Source organism: Nerophis lumbriciformis, linkage group LG30 (assembly GCF_033978685.3).
Source record: "Nerophis lumbriciformis linkage group LG30, RoL_Nlum_v2.1, whole genome shotgun sequence".
In the NCBI taxonomy this organism is placed as follows: Eukaryota; Metazoa; Chordata; class Actinopteri; order Syngnathiformes; family Syngnathidae; genus Nerophis; species Nerophis lumbriciformis.
This window is the reverse complement of record NC_084577.2, coordinates 15,380,960-15,401,576: the sequence shown is the minus strand read 5'-3', so window position 1 is coordinate 15,401,576 and position 20,617 is coordinate 15,380,960. Positions and strand designations below refer to the sequence as shown.

Here is a 20,617-nt window from a genome sequence, read left to right as displayed (position 1 = left end):
TGACACCATTTTCACTAAAGTAGTGAATAAAAGAAAATGGGTTCAGTTGTTTTATTTTGTTAATGGTGGTATCGAATAAGTGTCGTTAATCGTATAAATTCATTGGTTTCGGAATCACCTACTCAAATTCAGGTATTATGGCAACTAGAGCTGTACGGTATACTGGTATTAGTATAGTACCGTGATACTAATGAGTCATATTCGGTACTATACCGCCTCAAAAAAGTGCCGGTCCAGCTAACAATAAAGATGAAGCTATAACACTGAAACGCCGTCAGGAAGAGGTGCTTTAAGACAAGGCTAGCTAGCGAGCAGCTAAAGTCCAGCCGCAGTCGGCAGTGTTTTAGCTACTTCTAAATCACTAATCTTCGCCTCCATGGTGACAAATAAAGTATGTTTCTTACAAGTATCATCCGTGCAGGACGAGGAATAGCCAAACTGGCTTCACTACACACCGTAGCTCACTGGCGTCAAAATGTAAACAAAGGCCATTGTTGAATATACACTTTACATCCACTGTAATGATACCAAGTACAGAAGCGTATCTAGTCAATACTACTATGATTACATTGATATTTTTTGGCATCAAAACATCTTCTTTCGTTTTTTTAAAATTCATATTATGTTTATAAACTCAGGAAATATGTCCCTGGACACATGTGGACTTTGAATATGACCAATGTATGATCCTGTAACGACTTGGTATCGCATTGATACCTAAATTTGTGGTATCATCCAAAACTAATGTAAGGCATCCAAACAACAGAAGAATGCCTGCTCAGTGTCCTTGTGGTTAGAGTGTCTGCCCTGAAATCGTTAGGTCGTGAGTTCAAGTCATACCAAACACTATAAAAATGGGACCCATTACCTCCCTGCTTGGCACTCCGCATCAAGGGTTTGAATTGGGGGTTAAATCACCAAAATGATTCCCGAGCGCGGCCACCGCTGCTGCTCACTGCCCCCCTCACCTCGCCTCCCCTGGAACAAGGGGATGGGTCAAATACAGAGGGTAATTTCACCACACCTAGTGTGTGTGTGACTATCAGTGGTACTTTAATATCAAGTGATTATTACATTTTAACAGAAGTGTAGATAAAACATGTTAAAAGAGAAAGTAAGCAGATGTTAACAGTAAATGAACAAGTAGATTAATAATTAATTTTCCGCTACTTGTCCTTAAAGGGGAACATTATCACAATTTCAGAAGGGTTAAAACCATTAAAAATCAGTTCCCAGTGGCTTATTTTATTTTTCGAAGTTTGTTTCAAAATTTTACCCATCACGCAATATCCCTAAAAAAAGCTTTGAAGTGCCTGATTTTAACCATCGTTATACACACCTGTCCATTTTCCTGTGACGTCACATAGTGATGCCAACACAAACAAACATGGCGCATAGAACAGCAAGCTATAGCGACATTAGCTCGGATTCAGACTCTGATTTCAGCGGCTTAAGCGATTCAACAGATTACGCATGTATTGAAACGGATGGTTGTAGTGTGGAGGCAGGTAGCGAAAAGGAAATTGAAGAAGAAACTGAAGCTATTGAGCCATATCGGTTTGAACCGTATGCAAGCGAAACCGACGAAAACGACACGACAGCCAGCGACACGGGAGAAAGCGAGGACGAATTCGGCGATCGCCTTCTAACCAACGATTGGTATGTGTTTGTTTGGCATTAAAGGAAACTAACAACTATGAACTAGGTTTACAGCATATGAAATACATTTGGCAACAACATGCACTTTGAGAGTGCAGACAGCCCAATTTTCATCAATTAATATCTTCTGTAGACATACCCTCATTCGCTCTCTTTTCCTGAAAGCTGATCTGTCCAGTTTTGGAGTTGATGTCAGCAGGCCAGGGAAGCTAGGGTCGATATTCTTCTCTTGATCATCTTCGGTGGCATAAGGGACGGTGTGAGCCAAGACATCCAGGGGGTTTAGCTCGCTCGTCTGCGGGAACAAACTGCCGCCATTTCTTGCCGTGCTACCGAGGCCCTTTGTCCCTGAATTGCTCACACACTCCGGCAGATTCAATGGGGGTCTGGCGGCAGATTTCTTTGACTTTATCGTTGGAAATGCATCTGCTTTGAGTGTCGCAGGATATCCACACATTCTTGCCATCTCTGTCGTAGCATAGCTTTCGTCGGTAAAGTGTGCGGAACAAACGTCCAATTTCTTGCCACTTTCGCATCTTTACAGTGGTGCAACTTGAATCCGTCCCTGTTCGTGTTGTTACACCCTCCGACAACACACCGACGAGGCATGATGTCTCCAAGGTACGGAAAACAGTTGAAAAAACAGAAAATAACAGAGCTGATTTGACTCAGTGTTTGTAATGTGTTTGAGAAAATGGCGGATTGCTTCCCGATGTGACGTCACAACGTCATCGCTCTGAGAACGAATAATAGAAAAGCATTTCATTCGCCAAAATTCACCCATTTAGAGTTCGGAAATCGGTTAAAAAAATATATGGTCTTTTTTCCTGCAACATCAAGGTATATATTGACGCTTACATAGGTCTGGTGATAATGTTCCCCTTTAATAATTTTGACAGAATATTAGAATGATAAATTACACAATATGTTACTGCATATGTCAGCAGACTAAATTAGGAACCTTTGTTTGCTTACTTACTACTAAAAGAAAAGTTGTCTTGTATTTTCACTATTTTATTTAAGGAAAAACTTGCAATAAGAAACATATGTTTAATGTACCATAAGATGTTTTGTTAAAATAAATCCAATAATGTAATTTTTTGTGATCCCCTTTATTTAGAAAAGTATCAAAATACATTTTAGTCCCGGTACCAAAATATTGGTATCGGAACAACACTAGTGACAACACTGCTCTCTAGGGTCCCAAGTGCATGTATACTGAGAGATAGTATTGCTATTTATAGCAAACCATGTTGTGACTTGACAATCAAACACTAGAGCGGGTGAATAAACAGAAACACTCTTCCAGGCAGAGAGGAGCATGTAAACAGCAAGATCACCTGCCCGCGCAATGTCTGGCCCGACAACTGACCCCCAGCTGGTGTACTTGAAGAATTGGAACTTTTTGCCAAGCTGGTTGCTCCTCCTTCGACCTCTTATTGGCTCTACCCCGCTACTCCCGCCTATGTCGTGCTGTCATTGGCTCCCAGCTTGTCGTCCCGCCCTCTTTTACCATTGGCTCTCCCACGGTACCTACAAAGCACGTGTCCTGCTGCTTTCTCCCTCCTGTGACTGGAAGTGAGTCGGACTCGTCATTTGTTCAGTACTGTACTGGCCGGCGACGGTACCAGCTCGGTCTTATGACTGCAAAGCATGTCCCGGTTCTAGAACGACAACTCGTTCAAGTTTTTGTCCGCCATTAGAGAGTAGGAGTGTAGTGTGATAAACTTCTAAACCAGGCTTTCTTTTGTTTTTGTTTTCACCGAGTAGCACACTATTGTTTAGGTCCGTAGCCTCTTTACTACCATGGCGGAGTCCACGCGTGTCTGAGCGCACTTAAGTTTTGTCTCCTACGGAGAACACCTGCCCTATCCCCGGCTCCCATCCCTGCTTGTTTGTGCTGCACTCACCCGCCGACATGACCCTCGGCGCGGTGTCCGACAGCTCGTCGGCGGTCGGCTTTTGCTCATGCTGCGGGGCGAAGATGGTGCCTTACTTCAGCGACGACGCGGTGGTGTCCAATAATCAAATCAACCAGCTGTAAGTTTTTTCTTCAGTGACAAAATTAAGACCTTTTTCGTTTTCTGCGTGTTTCATTATGCACAAATGTATCAAAAACGATGTTAGTTGTTTTTTGAATGAATGCACAGAACGTATATGACACGTTGGGTCTTGGTGAACCAGATACCATGAATTGATTAACGTGGACCCCGACTTATTAAACAAGTTGAAAAACTTATTCGGGTGTTACCATTTAGTGGTCAATTGTACGGAATATGTACTGTACTGTGCAATCTACTAATAAAAGTTTCAATCAATACATACAGTATGTAGGAGTTTTGCAATACAAGTGGTGTAAGTACTTCCTGGTGATGTACGCAGCCAGGATCTTACTCATCATCCTCACCATCATCACCATCACTGCTGTTTGACCTTATTGAGACATTCTGTACAGAGCCGCCATGAGTCATTTTACTTTTTCACTGGTCTACACATGTGGCATTGTTTCATTGATGTCAGATGATCTGGGATGCTATTGGGCAGTGGTGTAAATCTTTGGGCACCGAACGATTCAGAATCAGAATTCACCTAACGATTCATTCCGATTCTTGAGATGACAATTAGATTCTGAATCAATTCTCGATTCAACAGGATCCTCGATTCAAACTGATTCTCGCAATGTATAATTTGTTCTAATAAGTGCAATGGTATAATAATAAGTATAACAGGTGTGGTGGTTAGGGTGTCCGCCCTGAGACTGGTAGGTCGTGAGTTCAAACCCCGGCCGAGTCATACCAAGGACTATAAAAATGGGACCCATTACGTCCCTGCTCGGCACTCAGCATCAAGGGTTGGAATTGGGGGTTAAATCACCAAAATGATTCCCGAGCGCGGCCACCGCTGCTGCTCACTGCTCCCTGCTCCCCTCACCTCCCAGGGGGTGGAACAAGGGGATGGGTCAAATGCAGAGGGTAATTTCACCACACCTAGTGTGTGTGTGACTATCAGTGGTACTATACTTTATAATGAAACTTTTCCAGAACAGATTACAGGTTAGAAAAGCTTATTCTGGTTGTTTAGAGGTGGCCTAAAATTGTCTTGTTATAAATAGATTCTTATTTGATTTTTTTATTTGTTTATCCATTTCTGAACATTATGAATCAATTCAGAATCAGGATGAATATAAATTGCGATTCAGAAGTGAACGATTGTCTTCTGCAACCTTACTATTTGGGCATGTTTGCTCACAATTGGATAGGTTTTTACTGTACAGTATGGCTATTTCAATTGTCTTAGGAGACATATTTCCAGAAAGCTAAGGCCTGGAGGGATTCTCAACCTGTGGTGCACGTACCACTAGTGGTACGAGGGCTCAATCTCGTGGTACTTCAAAGAAGTCTGTAAATATGTACTGTGTATATAAAGTGCCATTGTTGGTTCTGTTTGTGCATTGGGTGTTATGTTACAGTGGCCACAATATTAAATATACTTGTTGGAGAACCACTGCACTATAGTATTTGTATAGCGCCGGCGTCCTCTGCAGTGGATATTTGATTTTTGGGTATCTAATTTTTCAGAGTTACGGAATTTGGAGAACAATAGCCTTCTCTATTCTACAGGAGCGCTGTGCCGTTTATGGAAATCTGTTGCAAAACTCTTTAAAGTTTTTCAAACTGACTCGTGGGCCTGTATAGTCTCATTCCTGGGCCAGATTTGGCCCATGGGTGACTTAAACAGCACATGATTGAAGTTAATTGTACATTCTGATATGCTTAAATGTAAGTGCTTCTGTGCTCAGATTTAATTGGCAACTGTCAGCAAAATAGTCATTTAGCAGTATGTTAATTTGTTGTTCTACATGAGATGGGGATCCTTGTTCAAAAGCACCCACTGAGTAGCCCCAAAATAGACTAATATTTTTCTAGTTAACACATGTTGGACAAATCTACTGCAAATAGCAATTGTATTGCATCTCATTACAGTAGGGATGCCCAAAATTTTTGCCTCCAAGGACCAAGTAAAGATTTGTCAATCGACCACGGGCTAATCACAGCGATTTTAAGCGTGCAGCAGTGCCACGAGTGAATAGTCTAGCCCCATACCACTATAAACAGCATATAAGGTAGTGTAGATCGCTGTGGTCAATAGCCAGCGACTAGTTAGCTCTGGTGATACGCCATCAATGATTGTGTGCTTGAAATAAGTCAGTATGAATATGCATTTAAATTTGGGAAGTCACCCTTTGGCGGGCCAAATAAAATGACTCAGCGGTCCAAATTTGACCCCTGTATCACACTTTGGGTACCTCTGCATTAGAATGTCACAGCGTACCAAATAAGTCATGAATGTAATCAATATAAAAGCTGACCTGTTAAACTTATTTTATAAAAGAAAGAAAGTCAAGGGTTGGAATTACTTTAGTTCAATACAAGGGGGATGAAATTAACTTCACCCACTTTTCCAGTAAAACGATTTTGTGGCTTTACGGTCTGTTTGGTTGTGCGGTGTTTCATAACATTTTCTTGCAGTCAGCAGTTGGCAGAGTTCTGCGTGAGAAAAGGTCTCCTGTTGTGTTTGGGGAAGTTGAGGGCAACCTTGATTGCATTCTTTTTTTCCACAGTTTTTTACGCATGAACCTGCTCGGAGTTTATTGTTTAAATTACTTTTTACACTGCAATCTGTTTAAAACCTATACAAGATGTTGGCAACACTTAAAGATAATCTTCTTGTTAGGTGGTCTTGATGAGCAATTGTTTTCATCGCAGCTTGGAAGCTGTGGTTATTTAATAGCACTGAGTGCGTGCATAGTACTGGTAAATGTTAGTTTATAGTTCATCTGTAACAAGCATGCCTGTGGTCCCCAGAATGTCCTTAAAGATGTAAAGTTAACAAGGGTTTGGATCAGTAATTATTAGGATGAATGCTGTTCATGGGACTAAGTCCCACTAAATGACATGTAAAACACACTTGGGAGTAGTGTGACACACAAAAGTACATGTTTAAGTCTTGGGAAGAACAGGCTGGACCTATTAGTCACCTATCATATGTTTTCTTATGGGTACGGGTCATGCGAGTATCTTTGGTTATTCCGTGTTCAGACTGCAAGTTAATCCAAATTTTTTTTGCCAATATGCGACCTGTATCAGATTTTTTCATTTCCATGTCAACAGTGCAATTCCCAATTTTTCATATCCGCCCCAGGCCTATTTTGTATGTGGATATAAATCGGATATATATATGTGATGCGTCCTCAATGTGAAGGCTCCCAAGCTCAGGTCACATTCATCCGACCAGAACATCACCAAAAAGTGATAAGCGTTATAATTACTCGCCAAAATAGACGGTTACAAAATGAATAGTTGACAACGGAGCAGAAAACAATGTTTTAGGAACTTTTCTGAAATTTCCACCACTCTTGTCTTTGACTGCTTGCCGCAGACACACTCTTCAAGCACACATCGAAGTATAAAGTATCCCGTAAAAACGTGAGAACCATAATGCCTGTCCTGTTCTTTCTTAGTATTCTACGCGCAATAATTGGTTTCAGAATATGTTGACATTGATTGCACGAAATCCTTGAAATTGCTTCAAATGCACCAGTACTGAGACAGACTAATTGAAACCATTTTTACTTTCATAAACATGATGTCTTGTCCGCATGCGGGTCAGATTGTATTCACATTGGAAATAAAAACAATTTTGTGATGTGACCGCCCACTAAAAAGATCGAATTTAACAATAAATAAAACAAATTGTACATCCGACCCTGCAGTGTGAACTTTGCCTAAAATCTGATCTACATAACGTTGTTGGGATCATTTAGTCATACTTTGTGTTAGCATTGTGTTAACATGGCTGCCCTTTAAAAAGTTGCCATTTGCCGTGTTGCTATTTTTGATGTAAATGATAGCTGGATGCAGATGAACTAATTTGAATTTAGCCTCAATAATAGATATTGGTTGCCATGTTTCCACAGATGTTTTTGTCTAAATTACAAGGTGTAATCGGATTCCCTGCCCTTTCAAAATAGTTCTGCGCATCTTGCCAAGTATGTGAAGTTCACCTGAGGTGGTCAAAACTTGGAGCACGGTTGGTGCAGTGGGTTTGTGATGATAAAAAGCCTGTCTTCTTTGAATCTAACACAGCCACTTACACAATGTGGACAAAATTATTGAAACACCTGGCCATTACACCTACAGCAACTGAATTGAAATATAGACTTGGTTCCCCTTCTTTTTCGAGAATGTCTGCGGGGGAAACATTTGTGCAGTCTGATTTCTTAGGTGTTTGAAATAATTAAATTCAATACTTAAATTCTTTGTTTTAGGATTAAGGTTCTAGTGTGTTTTCTTCCGCACAGAACTCATCCAACTATACCTTTTTATTGACCTTGCATTGTGCACTTGGGTCACAGTAGCCGCTTCCCAAACATTTCACACCAGGTTGGGGGCATTGGTCATTGTCCAAAATGTCTTGGTAAGATCAATTATCAATTAAGAACATCAATAGCAGTTGCTCAACGTCTATCTTTAGTGTGACCTGGTTTTCAACTTTCCTGTTATCAGTCCTGTTGTGTACTGGCTGCCGTCAGCTGTTCCTTCCCATATTTGTTTCTTTCCTCAACAACCCGCAGTTTAACTGTAGTAAAACTTTATGACATTCGTGTTGAAGAGACGGGTAGCGCAGAGTGAGCTAAGAAAAAAAAAAAATCCTGTTACTGTTGGATGCCTCCAATTGACGAAGTGTCATTAACTTGACTCTCCCTCTACTTGCGACACATTTTTCCACAGTGGCTCCTTTAGGCAGCAAGGCTTAACATACACCTCTGGCCATGGTCGTTCCCACGAGGTGCATGCAGTTTCTCGGGTCTTAACTAAGCCTGGCCCGCACTGAGTGTAGCCCTATATTTATCCCACTTTCCTCCTCAGAGTGACAAATATGGGCACAGACTGGTTGGGGAGGGTCACCTACTGATCTGGCCCACCATGTGGAGTGGCCCTTACATAGTGATGATTGTGTCTCTGACCGATGCCCTAACAAGCGCCTTCTATTCCACTTATGTTGAGTAGTGCCTGAAATCCAAAAAGAAGATCCACCTTACTCTGTCTTTCTACTTTAACCAACCTATTAAATTATGTCTATCCCACCTATTTTGTCAATCAGCACAATTTGCTGTTAATATTTTTGAAAATTTCAATTGATTACAGCCCAGTCCAGTTATACTGATTATCTTGCCATCCTAAAGTCCCCCTGTTGTGAGGTGAGATATAGTTTACTGCATTACAAAATGGAAAAAATGACGTTAAAAGGCTACAAGCTGCTGCACTGCATTGTATGGGCACTAATCACATAATTTAGATGCAGTACAGTTACTCATGTACATGCATTAGAGCATACTCAGACGATGCGGTTGAATGTCTGCAGCTTGCTGTCGTATCATCGAGAACCTACAAGATTTATGTACAGTAAGGTGACTGAATGCCATCTATCAATAGCTGACACTTTTGAAGGACCAAGTTATTTTTAGTTACCGTAGCCCAATCCTTTACATACAACACCCTAACCTCTCCCATGCAGTCTCAGGTTTAGATTCCACATTCTCTGGTATTGAGCAGGTTTGAATATGTCAGATTGCCTACATGCACGTGCACAGCCTTCCATTAATGACTCTGTTAGTGTTTTATTACTGATGACTGTTAGTGTTTTATTACTGATGACGGTGTACAGTAGCACTGCTATACAAGGTCATTGCTGTGTGAATGCATGCACAGTGGGACATGATAGGGCGGCAACTCAAGAGATGGACCGGGTCATAAAAGCAGGACGAGACGTTGCAGGGAATGCAGAAAAGAGGATGTGATGTAGGGGGGAGTGAGAGGAAACAGCTGGGTCAGGGGTGGCTGGGTTATGGGAAATGAGTGCTGCACATGGCTGTCGCTTTGTTGTTTTTTCTCGTCTCTCTCGTCAGTTCAACGGGATCCTATGCTACGCATTGACAGTTTCAGCAAAACTCAGGAAGGAGGCTGACCGACTGGAGGGATGAAGAGATTAAGTTACAGAGCAAGAGGGGGGATGACAGGATGCCTGAAAGTCAGATTGCAGAAGTTGAGAACTGTGGCCACTGGGTTCGCAGAGTTCAGCGTTATAAACCACAGAGTAACATCCATCATAGTGCAAACCATTTATGTGAAGTACGCCCTCAGAAGATTTGCATCTTGTGCGGTCTTGAGTATTAGTGTGTGTGTATGGTATCGGTATTTCGTCTGTGTTCAACTCCAGAGGTTATGAAACTGTTTACGTACTTGGGCCTTGCAGAACAGGTTTACCAACTCTTGGGATCACTCTGTCCTAAACACTGTACTTATTGGCCACTATAAGTACAGTTGCGCAATTTGAAGAGATCCAATGCAATGTCTGTCTCAAAAGTTGTCTCTACAAATGTAAAGCTTTAATAAAGGCAAACAGTTTAACTAACTTAAGCAAACATGTTAGACCTCAATACAGCCACAATAAAGCAGACTTTTTGAAATTCTAACAGTATCTAAGCATCATTTTAAGATAAGCCCTTGTGTTGGATCTCACACTTAATTTTTTTGTTGAGGAGTGTATTATTTTGTATTCCTATTAAGCAGCTGTTTAAAATTACCATCTTTTAGAATCATATAAACTTGATTAATTGCGAAAATTGAGCTAATGTGTGAACAGCCCCAGAGATAATGTAGCATGTGTTCACACTTAACATGCTTGGTTCATTATAAATTAACTGTAGTGTGGTTTTGTTGACAGTTCCTGTGAACACTATCATTAGTTTGTTGGTTGATGTCAGTTTATTTCGAACATGCATACAATCGCAATGTAATACATCACATATTTCCGGTTGTTTTATTACAGCATGTCCGAAAAGGAGTAGGAAGAAGCATAGTTTACTTAATCCTACCCTTTTTCGTATCATAACAGTCTTAACCCATTTGTTTGTTCAAGATTATTTTTCTTTGTACTTTGTACACAAGTACAAAGTACTAGTTTGTACAGTTTCTTAAACTGGATCATATTAATACAATGGTTTGACTTCCTTGCTTATATCCATTCTATAATTTCATTCCACATACTGAAATGCTAAAGTTTGTAGGTGTTGTATGTGCATACAGATGTGTTGAATTAGATTTTTCTTTAGGGTTGTATTTATCCTCTTTTGTCGAGAAGAATTGTTGTACATTCTTTGGTAGCAGGTTAAAATTAGCTTTGTACATCATTTTAGCTGTTTGCAAATGCACCAGGTTATTGAATTTCAATATTTTTGATTCAATAAAAAATGGTTTGTGTTCTCTATATCCTTTATCCAGCATTATGTATTATCCTATCCGATCTTTTTTGTAACACTGTTCGTGAATCATCAAGTGTACTTTTGTTATTATTTCCCCATATTTCTACACAATAACTCAGATATGGTATCAATAACGAGCAGTAGTGTATATGGAGTGAAATTTGATCCAAACATACACTATATTGCCAAAAGTATTTTGCCACCTATCCAAATGATCAGAATCAGGTGTCCTAATCACTTGGCCCGGCCACAGGTGTATAAAATCAAGCACTTAGGCATGGAGACTGTTTCTACAAACATTTGTGAAAGAATGGGCCGCTCTCAGGAGCTCAGTGATTTCCAGCCTGGAACTGTCATAGAATGCCACCTGTGCAACAAATTCAGTCGTGAAATTTCCTCGCTCCTAAATATTCCAAAGTCAACTGTCTGCTTTATTATAAGAAGATGGAAGAGTTTGGGAACAACAGCAACTCAGCCACAAAGTGGTAGGCCATGTAAACTGACAGAGAGGGGTCAGCGGATGCTGAAGCGCATAGTGCAAAGACTTTCTGCACAGTCAGTTGCCACAGAGCTCCAAACTTCATGTGACCTTCCAATTAGCCCACGTACAGTACGCAGAGAGCTTCATGGAATGGGTTTCTATGGCCGAGCAGCTGAATCTAAGCCATACATCACCAAGTCCAATGCAAAGCGTCAGATGCAGTGGTGTAAAGCACGACGCCACTGGACTCTAGAGCAGTGAAGACGCTTTCTCTGGGGTGATGAATCACGCTTTTCCATCTGGCAAACTGATGGACGAGTCTGGGTTTGGAGGTTGCCAGGAGAACGGTACTTTTCGGACTGCATTGTGCCGAGTGGGAAATTTGGTGGAGGAGGAATTATGGTGTGGGGTTGTTTTTCAGGAGTTGGGCTTGGCCCCTTAGTTCCAGTGAAAGGAACTTTGAATGCTCCAGGCTGCCAAAACATTTTGGACAATTCCATGCTCCCAACCTTGTGGGAACAGTTTGGAGCGGGCTCCTTCCTCTTCCAACATGACTGTGCACCAGTCCACAAAGCAAGGTCCATAAGGACATGGATGACAGCTTCTGGTGTGGATGAACTTGACTGGCCTGACCTGAATCCGATAGAACACTTTTGGGATGAATTAGAACGGAGACTGAGAGCCTGGCCTTCTCGACCAACATCAGTGTGTGACCTCACCAATGCGCTTTTGGAAGAATGGTCGAAAATTCCTATTAATAATATCCTACAACTCTGCCTTCCCAGCAGAGTTGAAGCTGTAATAGCTGCAAAAGGTGGACCCACATCATATTGAACCCTATGTGTTAGGAATGGGATGGCACTTCAAGTTCATATGTGAGTCAAGGCACGTGGCCAAATACTTTTGGCAATATAGTGTATTTTGCTCTATTCATTATTGACGTGTTTGTTGCTACTTTATGTTGAATATTTTTAGATGAGATTTCCAGTTCATTTGATCATATATTATTACACCCCCCAAAAAAAATTTCTTTTACCATTTCAATGTCTACTCTATTTGGATTTGTGTGTGTGACTTTCTTTTCTACTGTTACTGAATAACATTATTTTAGTTTTACTGAGATTCATAGATAGTCAGTTTTTGTTAAACCATCTATTTAATTTCTCCTGTTATTTGTATTAGCTTCTGTGTGTTCTCTCCTGAACAAAACGCAGTCGTGTCGTCTGCTAATAGTACTGACTTTAGGTCCTCTGTAACTTTACAAATGTGTTTATGTCGAGATTGAACCGTTTTGGTCCTGTTATTAATTCCTGGGGTACGCCACAAAATATATTTGTCTCTGGAGACGTGTGTTTGTCTGACTTCACACATTGTTTCTTGTTGGTTAAATAGCTTCTCACCCAGTTCAAGACCAGCCCTCTACCATACCGTTAAAAAATTTTTATTACGATATTATGATACATTTTTGTCAAATGCTTTTGTCATATCCATAAACACTGTAGCTGCACACTGTTTACCATTTATTGCGTTGGCAATCTCTTAGGGTATTTTGATTAATGCCATTGATGTTGAAATGTAGCCAGGTCGGGTGTCCGTAGGTGTTCCACTTTTATTCATGAATTTGTCCAATCTGTTGTGAAACAATTTTTCAATCATTTAACAAAATTGTGAATGTAAAGAAACAGGCCTGTAGTTTGTAAACTGGTGTTTGTCTCCGGTCTTATAAATCGGTACAATTTTTATTTTGTTTGGGAATTTACCAGGGGCATAATGTATCTCTGTGTGTGTTGGCAATATGTTTGTTAAAAGCATACTTACGATACCAACAAGCAAATGTACGTGTTTTGTACATTATGCAACACCCCTAATACACACCTGCTTAGCCAGAGAAAGACATAGCATAAGATATCCGTGTTGCCACTTCATCGACGTACACAATACAAGTGAAACGAGAGAAAGGAGTGACAAAGTGTAGTGTGTCTTACGCAAAGAGTTTTTCACTAATCAAATACAAGCGGTCATGAAAGCACAAGTGAGAGCGGAGATCTGCCACCACAAGCCCTGGGAGTGTGCATTACGTGTGCAAAACATCCACAAAGTTGCTACCCTACCTTTATCACTTTTATAAGTGCTAAAAAGACACAGCTTAGAGACACTTTTCCATCGTTTGGCAACACTTTGCCTTTCTAATAAAATACATAATATGTTCAAAGTGTGGCCTGGTGGCCATTTGCGGAAGACAGCTTTTTTTTTGCCCATTGACCCGTGGCACATCGTAAAAAATAAAATGACCAAAAAAGCACAGGAAATATTCAGCAAAAAGGCATAACGTAATGAAAAAGCCTGAACTGTTAATAATATCAAATGAAAATAGGAAGCTGTGTCATAATAACCTATTTCATTACAAATTACATGACGTCACTTAAATACAGTACTAAACCGTTTGAAACCGTTTTCAATAAAGTAATTAATTTAAAAGTACATGGGTTCAGTTTTTTTAATTTTTATCCTGGTATTGAATAAGTATCGAACATTGTGGAAATTTACAGGTTTTTGTATCGGCTACTGAAATGTTGGTATCATGATAATCCTAGTAGACGATGCAAATATTCCTTGCCCTTTAAAAAAAAAAATAATAATAATAATAATAAATAAAAATAATTGATACAGTTTGGAAGGTCTTATTTTAGATGGTAAAATATGATTGTATATTATAGGACTTAACCCAGGAGACAGCATTGTTGAAAGTTCTGTCACAACTGCTGTCTGTCTTTATATTTGTTTCTTGGTCTGGTTTTAAAGATTCCAGATTAAGCACTTGGTGAAGCAGACATGAAAACCACAATAAATGTGCACACCCACTTAAATAACAATGGAATTCAACAACTGTCTGGATGGTAATAACAAAGAAAGCAAAAACAAAAGAAGCAGCCACTCTGTGTTGCAGTTGTGACCCAGCCTGCAGAGCTGTGCGTGATCCATCTCCCTTGGGTTTGCAAAGTGCTCTTACAGATCTTGAGTCACAAGCATTTTTTTTTGTTTGTTGCACGCGCCATATTTGCCACCTGAAAACCGTACCGCCATCCTGCTGTGTCAGTGTCACCATCTTAATGGTAATGATATGTTTGTCCCGTGAATGTCATTTGAGCCAGTCATAAATAGGTCTTTCAGACAGTTTCAATATAATCTCATGTGACCGAGGTTAGTGGGCCACTGAACGTCTCTGAACAAAACACTTGACACTAACATGCTACAGCGGCAGAAAATCTTACACGCCCTCAGTGTTTAGTCACCATTTGAAATACTGACCCCCGCTTTTATTATGCTCAATGCAGTGACTTCAGTCATGCTTAATAAGATTAACTGTTCTAAAGGGGAACAGAACCTCAGCTTTGGTTTAGAGATTTGGGTGATGGCCAGCTCTTATCTCTACTCAAACATTGTGGAGGAGGGGGACTGGCTCTATCTTCCCGCTCAGCCCCTCAGTCCTCTCCCAATCCCCCCCATCCTTCTTTGCTGGCAGCTGCTACAGTGAATGCGTTCAGTGTGTGTAATCCAGCTGTGTGGAGGAGCACAGAACATTGTGTTCTGAATTCACATTTAGGCTTGTTTTTTTGTTTTTTTTTGCTTGCATCTTTCTGAAGGCTCGGAGTTGGGGAGCCCCATTGATTATCAAATGTCTAAAAATTATGCATTTTTAAAGTGGAAGGATTGAAGAGAATGGATGGATGGATTGAAGTTGTACTTTTGAGTGCTTCGATTGAACCTGTAGGTCTAAGAAATAAGACGTATTTTTGCATAGACCTATTTATAAAATGTATTGGTAACCGTATATTGAAACTGGAAGTTTATCATAAATATATACTGTATAATATATTTTAGATGTAGGTATTTAAATGTGTTGGTTAAATTTCAGGTGTATTGTCCCTTTTTTTGCCCATTTTTATAGTATCAGCGAGAGCTTCCTGACAGTGAAAGGTGCGGCCCTCTTCCTCCCAAGAGGAAATAGTCCAACGGCAAACTCTACCCCTCGTATTAGCCAGCGCTGGAACAAGCACACAGGTAAACATACACAACACAGTTTTCCATAAACTTCCTATAAACAACAATTCTGAAACACATTATGTAGTAACAGTTTTTATGGTTCAGTCCGTCAAACCCCAAAGTACTGTGTGCGCTGGTGGATTTAGATACTTCCTTGTTGGAATATTTCAATACTGTATGGGCAGATTTCTAAGAATGGCAACATATTTTAAACAACTGAATGGATTTATTTTTGGCCTCAAATGTATTCAGAGACGGGCAGCAAGGGAGACAATGCAGCCGAAACCGTCCCCAGGCCTAATGACACAGTATCTTATGTTCTAATGTTAACATTTAGCTGCCAAGAATTTCTGTGTACCCAAAAGAAACTCTGACAAAATCACATTACTTTTTGCTAGGGGATCTCCAGAAACATCTCCAGACTATGTTCACTGTGCTTCGGCCAGAAGACACGATCAGACTGGTGAGTAATACCGAGGCGTTAACAGACACCTGTTGTGTGGTTCATGGGACGTTGAATTATAGGGCATATATAAATGCCCAATTTCCATAGCAAACATTTTGACGGGACATTTAGGCCCATTCTGAGAATGGAATTACATTAAAGTCTTAAACTGTCACAATCATAAAGTAGACTAACAGGACAACATCAGACATACAAACTTTATTATTACAACTTGATTACTGAGTGGTATAATTTATCTTTAAAAATACATATATGCAATACAGTATATCATAAACAATCTTGGTGTGTGTTAAGATACATTTTAAGTCAATACGCATGCACTTGTAGTTATTTTTTAATGTTGCTGTTGCACTAGCCTAATATCTATATACTATAGAGCAGTGGTTCTCAAACTTTTTTCACCAAGTACCACCTCAGAAAACACTTGGCTCTCCAAATGCCACCATAATGACTAACATTAAAACACAGCAGCGTAGTAGACCTGAGTATTCATTAAAAACAAGGCAGATGTTTTCTTTAACAAGTATACAGTATGTAATTTTGGCCAGTGTAACATTACACCCAGTTAAAACAGTAATACTGTGTTTGAATATAGGAAAACAAAACACTGTAATTTAATCAAGTAATTATTTGGCGTACCACTAGATGGAGTCCGCGTACCACTAGTGGTACATGTACCACAGTTTGAGAATCCCTGCTGTCATGCATTCCTCTTGTTTCTTCTGAAGAGATTACTTCACTTTGTATTTTATTGGATTTTATAAATGTTTTTAATACATTTTCAAACCGTTCAAACGCTACATTGTATTCATAATCATCTAAGAAATGCAGCGTAATACATCAAGTTGGCTATTGCACAATTGATGGTAGAAAAAATGTCAAGAAAGAAGAGAACACATTATCATAAAGCATAGAGATGTAAACATGTGTGATTTCTTAAAATTGTATGGTAGGATTTGTTTTAGACATGCATAAAAAGTTATATCATATAGTTACTTTTGCACAATGCAACATGTCCAAAAAGAGAATAAAGAAGCACAGCGCGCGTGCGTGTAAACTGATAATTCACACCATAATTTTTACATGTTTACATTTAATTCACTTCTCATATGAAAGAAAGGTAGTTGTTAAAAAATATAAATCTTAAGTAATTAATCATTTCAATAGTTGTATTAGTACAGTTTCATACTTTGTACTAGGGCTGGGCTATATGGCCTTTTTTTTAATATCGCAATATTTTAAGGCCATATCGCCATACACTATATATATCTCGATGTTTTGCTTTAGCCTTGAATGAACACTTGATGCATATAATCACAGCAGTATGATGATTCTATGTGTCTACTAGGGCTGCAACTGACAACTAATTTGATAATCGATTAATCTGTCGATTATTACTTCGATTAATCGATTAATAATCGGATAAAAGAGACAAACTATATTTCTATCCTTTCCAGTATTTTATTGGAAAAAAACAGCATACTGGCACCATACTTATTTTGATTATTGTTTCTCAGCTGTTTGTAAATGTTGCAGTTTATAAAAAAAAAAAAAAGTAGCCTCTGCGCATGTGCATAGCATAGATCCAACGAATGGATGACTAAATTAATCGCCAACTATTTTTATAATCGACTTTAATCAATTTAATCGATTAGTTGTTGCAGCCCTAGTGTCTACATTAGGGATGTCCCGATCCAGGTTTTTGCACTTCCGATCCGATACCGATACTGGCCTATCCGAGCATGTATTAAAGTTTAAAGTTTTTTAGCCTACTTAGTTGTCAGATTCATGTTGAAAAGGGTTTTAGTACTCTTGATAACAACTAGCCAGCTGAATTAGGTGAGTTTGAATAATACACAATGGTTGGTAAGAAACTGACCTGTTTATTCAAGGATAAACGCAAAATAGACAAAATTATACATGACAAACAGAAATGGTATCATTGAACAGTAAACAAGTGAACAGTATAAAGTGCAAATAATGTTGTAAACATTATTAAAAAAAAAGCAAAACGCACAAACAACCTGAGTGGGATAAAATGTCTAACTCAGCATCAATACTTGCTCTTGAACAAGTGTAAATTTAAAAAAACAAAAAACTATCTACACACTCCCTTCAATTGTTTGCCTCCCCGCCCTGACTGCAGTCCGAGCATAATGGGGAGATGTGTTGGATGGTGCGTCGAAAGCCCACTTTACTCACGAGAGATAACTGCTCATCATCCAGAATTATTTCCTCGGCAATGACTCTAGTTATCCCCTGGGCTTTAGCACTGTTCAGTGGCAGTATGTCACGCTTCACGAACGTTTCTGTCAGAGTTAGTTGGGTAGGACCTTTCTTTTTCTTTTCGTCAGTTTTCTTTAGAAATTCTTTATGGTGGTATTTCGCTAAATGCTTGATCAGATTTGTTGTATTAAAATGTCTTACAACTTTACCACCACGCTTGACTTTATTGTGGCATGTTTTGCACTCCACCTCTTCATCTTTTTCGTTTTGTAGGGTAAAATAATCCCACACAGCTGACATTTTTACCGGTAACTTCCGCTCGCATTTCGGAACCATGAACCGGCATCCGCTTCCGGTTAGGACACAGACCTGTGGATGTGTTGAAGGTGTGCTGGAAAATGCAGAACGGAAATTATGGAGCAGCAGAAAAGTGGAATGTATTATTTAAAAACTGGATCTGGATCGGCATTTTCCCATGCCTTGCCGATACGCATTTTTTGGCAAATATCGGCGGCCGATCCGATCCAAATATCGGATCGGGACAACCCTAGTCTACATTAAAACATTCTTCTTCATACTGCATTCATATATGCTCATTTTAAACTTTCATGCAGAGAAGGAAATCACAACTAAAAAAAAATCACTATTTTTTTCGTACGGTGTTGATCTGGAAATGTTTGCCTAGGCATTTTGATGGTGTGGGCGTGTGGCACCGAACGGAGATGTTGACATGCGGAGTAAGCACTCTTCATTCTCTAGCAGGTGACTTTTCAAATGATGCTACATATTCACAGTAGTGCTACTTTTTATAGCAATGCTTTTGCCCCACACTTGACAAATTACGGTTGTCTGTTCGACATATTCCCACTTGAAGCCAAACCACCGCCAGACGATAGACCCCCTACTGTTTTTGGGGGAATTAATTATTCCTTCATTTGTTGCCAGATTCGCACCTTCTCTCTCTCGTATTACCACTCGCACGGCTGCGCTAGCATCACAGCTAGCGTTAACCATGCTGCTACCTCTTTGCGGCGCTAGGGCGTATACATATGTGACTTATGACGTGACAGTATGTGACGTGTGTAAGAAGGTGCGCTTGTCTGTCTGTGAGAAGGAGACACAGGAAAGAGTGAGAAGAGCCTGTAGTGTAATGCCAGCAGCTAAAAGCAACTGCGTGAGAACGTATACTCGAATATCACGATAGTCATTTTCTATATTGCACAGAGACAAACCCGCGATATATCGCCCAGCCCTACTTTGTACTATACTTAGTTTTTATATAAATATTTGGCCACAAGGAAATGTACAGCTTCACAAATTCTATAGTTGTCAGCATTATTATTTAGATTCTTATTTGCGAATTTATTTTTAAAGACTAACCTTGTTTATAGTCAAACACGTTTTTTGTTTTATTTTCATTTAATTTTTATTGACATCCAGCATCAGACATTCCTATCCATTACAGCATATTCACATACATCATATATCCGTTGTCTGCCCTATATGTCAAAATATATTTTTATGTTTGCATCCTAACCATACACCCCCCCCCCCCCCCAAAAAAAGAAACAGCAGAAAAATAAAATATTTGCAAATACATCAATTAAATAAAGAAAAAAATAATAATAATACATAGTCAAAAACGTTTGACTTGGTTATTGCTCTTTTTTTAAATGACTATTTTGTTGAGACAAAATCTTAAAAATGTATGACACTTCTTCTCTAACGTACGTTGCAGTATCTGTCCTAGTTTGCACAAGCACTGTTTATTTGTGAAATGTACCCAGTGGCATCACAGTAAAAGTTGTTTCATTAAGGAATAATGTCTTCTTTATACTCCACATCCGACATTAGTTTGAGGGAAGACCTGCTGCATTCATAGATATCGGAAATGAAGTGTAATGCAATATTAGCATGTGCGGAGAGCCATTATCGGACATCCCTAGTGCTATTTAACCAACATGAGAAAGAAAGTGATTTTTTTCACCCCTTCCCTGGCTTGTGTTTCAGGCTGTACGTCTGGAGAGCACCTACCCTCAGGTAACCCGCTACATGGTGGTGGTCTCTACCAATGGTCGACAGGACTCGGAGGAGAGCATTGTCCTCGGCATGGACTTTTATTCCTCGGATAGGTCAGTACCACAGCAGTAGTGCAGCATGGGGCTCTTTCAATTCCCATTGAATTTTACACTTGTAAGAATACATTATGGATCATTATGCTTTCTTATTGTATTGTATTTCATTATTACAATTCAAACATGGGAATAGTTCGGCTCCTTTTTAATATATGAAACCAGTGGAAGTTGATCTGATATTAACATTCTGAATCTGCCTGTCAGCTGTTGTTCAGTGGGTCTGGTTCTACCTCTGTGGAGTGACACTCTGATCCACTTGGATGGAGACGGGTATGTCATGC

The 20,617-nt window shown here is 39.7% G+C and overlaps 1 protein-coding gene across 2 annotated transcripts in view; it reads left to right on the top strand.

Annotated features, from left to right (window-relative positions):
* ssh2a (slingshot protein phosphatase 2a) overlaps positions 1–20,617 on the top strand; it is a 74,481-nt gene that overhangs the window by 29,836 nt on the left and 24,028 nt on the right. The window contains exons 1-5 of one of the 2 annotated variants that reach the window (XM_061925626.1): positions 3,220–3,699; positions 15,415–15,527; positions 15,908–15,972; positions 20,212–20,333; positions 20,541–20,606. In XM_061925626.1, the coding sequence (XP_061781610.1) occupies positions 3,578–3,699; positions 15,415–15,527; positions 15,908–15,972; positions 20,212–20,333; positions 20,541–20,606 (488 nt within the window). In that variant the 5' untranslated portion in view covers positions 3,220–3,577. Of the gene's footprint in view, positions 1–3,219; positions 3,700–15,414; positions 15,528–15,907; positions 15,973–20,211; positions 20,334–20,540; positions 20,607–20,617 lie in introns of those variants that run through there. The other variant, XM_061925627.1, reaches the window with a different exon arrangement.